Raw genomic sequence first — 3,884 nt, 5'->3', positions numbered from 1 at the left:
GGATGGGTGTGTCAGAGGCAGTGCGATTGGCACAGGATAGAGCAGGGTTTAGGGCTGTTGTACATAGGGTCGCTATGAGTCGCAAACAACTCGATGGCACATAACAACAACAGATAACACTCACTGGGGCTTGTTAACACTTAAATTATCTTTGGTTAGGATGAAAATAGTGTGAAATACAGGCTGGAAATTGAAGAAATGCAGTTTCTTTACTGAAATTCTCTCTATGGATTATAACACAAGTTGGATTTTCTACCTAAGTAAATGACCACATCCTATTGTCAAATTAAAACCACATTTATTGAGAATGTAAATTCTAGAATGATTTATTTCATCCATACACCTACTAATTCAGTCATGGAAAATCAGTTGTGTAATCATCTGACTCAGTGATTCTAGACAATTTTTGAAAGTTTTGTGTGTATGGTTTGTTTAATGTGTAATATTTCATAGATTAGAATATTGTTTCACTTTTCTAATGAGTATATAGCTGGACTGAGGAGTGGAATACATATGATTTACTACCTTGTAATTATTGTCTGTTGTAGCTATAATATCTATTGTTTTTAGAAATTAGGCTAATGTTAAGTTCAGAACATAGTAATCTAGTACAGTATTAATTGTTGTTGAGTCAAACCTACTCATAGCTGACTCTCCAATAGGCTTTTGGTCACTATAAATAGCAAGGGAGGAGATTGCCAGTCCTTCTCTCATAGAGACACTGGTGAGTTGGAACCATTAAAGAGGCACCACTTAACTCCCTACTAAGTACATCACTAGAGATCCCTTTGGTAATCTGGAAATAATTAAGTTAAAAAGTAAAGTATTACATTTTAAAAGAAAAATCAAACCTACTGAGATAGAATAGATTGTGACTCTTAGTGACCTGTCAATGGGTTTCTGAAGCTGTAACTCTTTCCAGGAGAAGACTATCCATCTGTCTTTCTCAGAGCATCTGGTAGCTTTGAAGCACTAACCTTGCATTTAGCAGTACAACACATAAGGGATGAGTTTTATAGAGATGTAGCTAGTGAGTTGGCTTCAATTTGGCAGTACACAACAATAAAGGACATGTAAGGGAGCTCTGGCAGCCTAGTGTGTTTGAGCTGCCAAATCAAAGACAGTCGGCATCCACCGGCTGCAGTGGAAGAAAGATGGGCAGTTTCTTCTCATGTGAGTTACAGCCTCTGACAACCCGCTGGAAGTCAGCTGTGACTGGCTTCTGACTGGACAGGGTGTAGTTTTCTCTCTTCCTCCATTTTTATCAAGTATTATAATGAAAAGTCATTAATCTTTTTATCTTCTTCTGTTTTGTAGGAACACCAGTGTATTCAGTAGCATGGGGCCCTGATTCAGAAAAGGTTCTTTACACAGCTCGCAATCAGTTGGTCATTAAACCTCTTCAACCAAATGCTAAAGTTTTACAGGTACTTTTCAGACATATGAAAATTATTAGAATTTGTCAGACCTATAAACAAGAGACCACCTTCTTAAGAATCCATTTCTTCTGAGGGGACATTTTATAGTCTGAGGCTTTTAAGTGTTTGGTTTTAGTAGCCTTTATTACAGAACATGGAGTGTCTGGTTATATTTCCATTAAGTTTCTCTTCCTTTTTATTATAGCTTACATTTACCCAGTATATCATAGTTTTTATGAAACACTTTGTGTTGTTTGGGTGGAAGGTGCTAGAGTATGTTAGTTTCTTTTTGAGCACTTGGTACAACAGCCCTAAACTCTGCTTTGTCCTGTGCCAATTGCACTGTCTCCGATACACCCATCCCGATTACCCCAGTCACTGAATCAATCCACCTCCTAGAGGGCCTTCCCCTCCTGCGCTGTCCCTCCACCCTCCCAAGCATGACGTCCCTCTCCAAGGACCAGTCCCTCTTTATAGCATGTCCAAAGTATGTTAGATGGAGCCCCAGAATCCTTGCCTCCAGGGAGCCGCCTGGTTTAACCCTCTTCAGGATGAATCTGTTTGTTTTCCTAGCAGTCCTCAATACTCTTCTCCAGCATCACAGCTCAAAGGCGTCAGTTCTCCTTCTATCCTCCCTAGTCATTGTCCAACTCTCTGATGCATAACAAGTGATTGCAAAAACCTGTATCAGGCGGACCTTAGTCTCCAGAGAGACACTGTTGCTCCAGCACCACAGCTCAAAGGCATCAGTTTTCCTTCTATCCTCCGTAGTCACTGTCCAACTCTCTGATGCGTAACAAGTGATACTCTTTCAATTCGTGATAAAATGTATTAAAAATGCACAAAAACCCCTAAATAGAGGATCTTAAATGCAGTTTCTTACAACTTGAATATCTCTAAGCAGGGGACTACCTATATATATTTGTCTGTAATCAGTACACACTTAAATCTGGGCAGATGTAAGAACCTGGAACACTACATCTACCTTATGGTAAAGTCCTTCCATACCAGTTGTTGACAATATAAAAATCTTCTGTAGAATTCTACAGCAACATCAGGCAGACTTATGGTTCTTTTAGTGTCTATGATCATATTAATTTGTTCAGATACTTATTATTAATTTGTCTATTAAAGTCTCAGAGAGGTGGCCCTATCAGAAAAGAATTATGCTACCAACTCAAAGGCAGGTGCTTTGAGTCCACTAGTAAATGGATGGGCAGTCTTTTCCCATGTGATTTACAGCCTATGAAATCCACTGGAGGGTCTGCTATGCCAACTTGAGCTATGCCAACTTGATGATACATAACAACAACAGCAACAACAATATGAGCCTCAGGAAAGTTATTATTTTAGCCAATGATATATTATGGTTTAGAGGTTAAGTAGAACTGTTGGGCTTGGAGATATTATTGAGAAGAAGAAAAATGTCCATTGCCAAATTTCAGGTACATTGGAAGAATAGTTATAATATTAATAATTTCCTTAAAATTATTTATTCCTTTTGGAAAACTAAAACTGCAGCTATACTCTTGGAGCATAGCTCACATTGAACACATTTTCAATTGGGTTGTCCACAGAAAGGAATTTTTGATAAATGCTTTTGGAATGTGGTTGAGAAGTATATACTTCATTTCCTTTAAGACCTTTTAGAGCCTTTTTGTGCTGTTGTTGTTGTTGTTGTTGTTAGGTGCCATCAAGTTGAATACGACTCATAGCAACCCTGTGAATAAAAGATGCGAATCTTGTCCTGTTCTGCACCATCCTCACACTTCCTGACACACAAGAGCCCACTGTGGCTGTCACTGTGTCAGTTCACCTGGTTGAGGGTCTTCCTCTCCTTTGCTGATCCTCCACCCTTCCCAGCACCATGTCCCTCTATAAGGAAGAGCCCCCCCTAGTGAAGTCTCATCATCCTTGCCTCCAAAGAGCACTCTGGCTGCACTCTTTCCAAGGATATCATCTTATATTTAAATTATATGACTCATATTTTGCTCATAATTTGAAGGTAAAAATCCTTGTTTTATAATTAAATTGAAATTTTTCACAATCATACTGTGTGTATATAATATTTTTACCTTGTATTTATTGCACCTAGTTGGATAAATTTGAAAGAAAATTTTGAGAATCACTACTTTTAAAAAAAATTTTATTTTAATAATTTTAATGAACATTTACAGAGATTTTTTGATTTCCATTCATTCATTGTTGCATTTTTCTCCTTGACCAGCCGTCTCCCCCGCCCCTGTCCAGATTGCTCCTCTCTTTGTAAAAGTAAAAGAAAAATTCTTTCTTTGGTATAGAATCCCCCCGCACCCCTTCCACCGCCCCAGATACACTTCACTATGCACCCTTAATTCTGTACTCTTGAGATAACTATAATACCCTATCATATATCGTTTTAAAATTATTCTCTCCCTTATCTGTTTCAATGCAGTATACATAATTTATCCAGTTTTTCTCAGTCTT

General features: G+C 38.2%; 1 protein-coding gene across 1 annotated transcript in view; it reads left to right on the top strand.

Annotated features, from left to right (window-relative positions):
- The window catches only part of IFT80 (intraflagellar transport 80 homolog (Chlamydomonas)), a 202,906-nt gene that overhangs the window by 53,336 nt on the left and 145,686 nt on the right, over positions 1 to 3,884 (top strand). Inside the window, exon 5 of the mRNA XM_006901333.1 lies at positions 1,318 to 1,427. Within this exon, the coding sequence (XP_006901395.1) occupies positions 1,318 to 1,427 (110 nt within the window). The remainder of the gene's footprint in view (positions 1 to 1,317; positions 1,428 to 3,884) is intronic.

This window comes from Elephantulus edwardii, unplaced genomic scaffold, assembly GCF_000299155.1.
Source record: "Elephantulus edwardii isolate Elephantulus edwardi_28Jun2011 unplaced genomic scaffold, EleEdw1.0 scaffold00320, whole genome shotgun sequence".
Taxonomy (NCBI): domain Eukaryota; kingdom Metazoa; phylum Chordata; class Mammalia; order Macroscelidea; family Macroscelididae; genus Elephantulus; species Elephantulus edwardii.
Note: the sequence above shows the minus strand (reverse complement) of the source record. Positions and strands in the feature narration are given on the sequence as shown.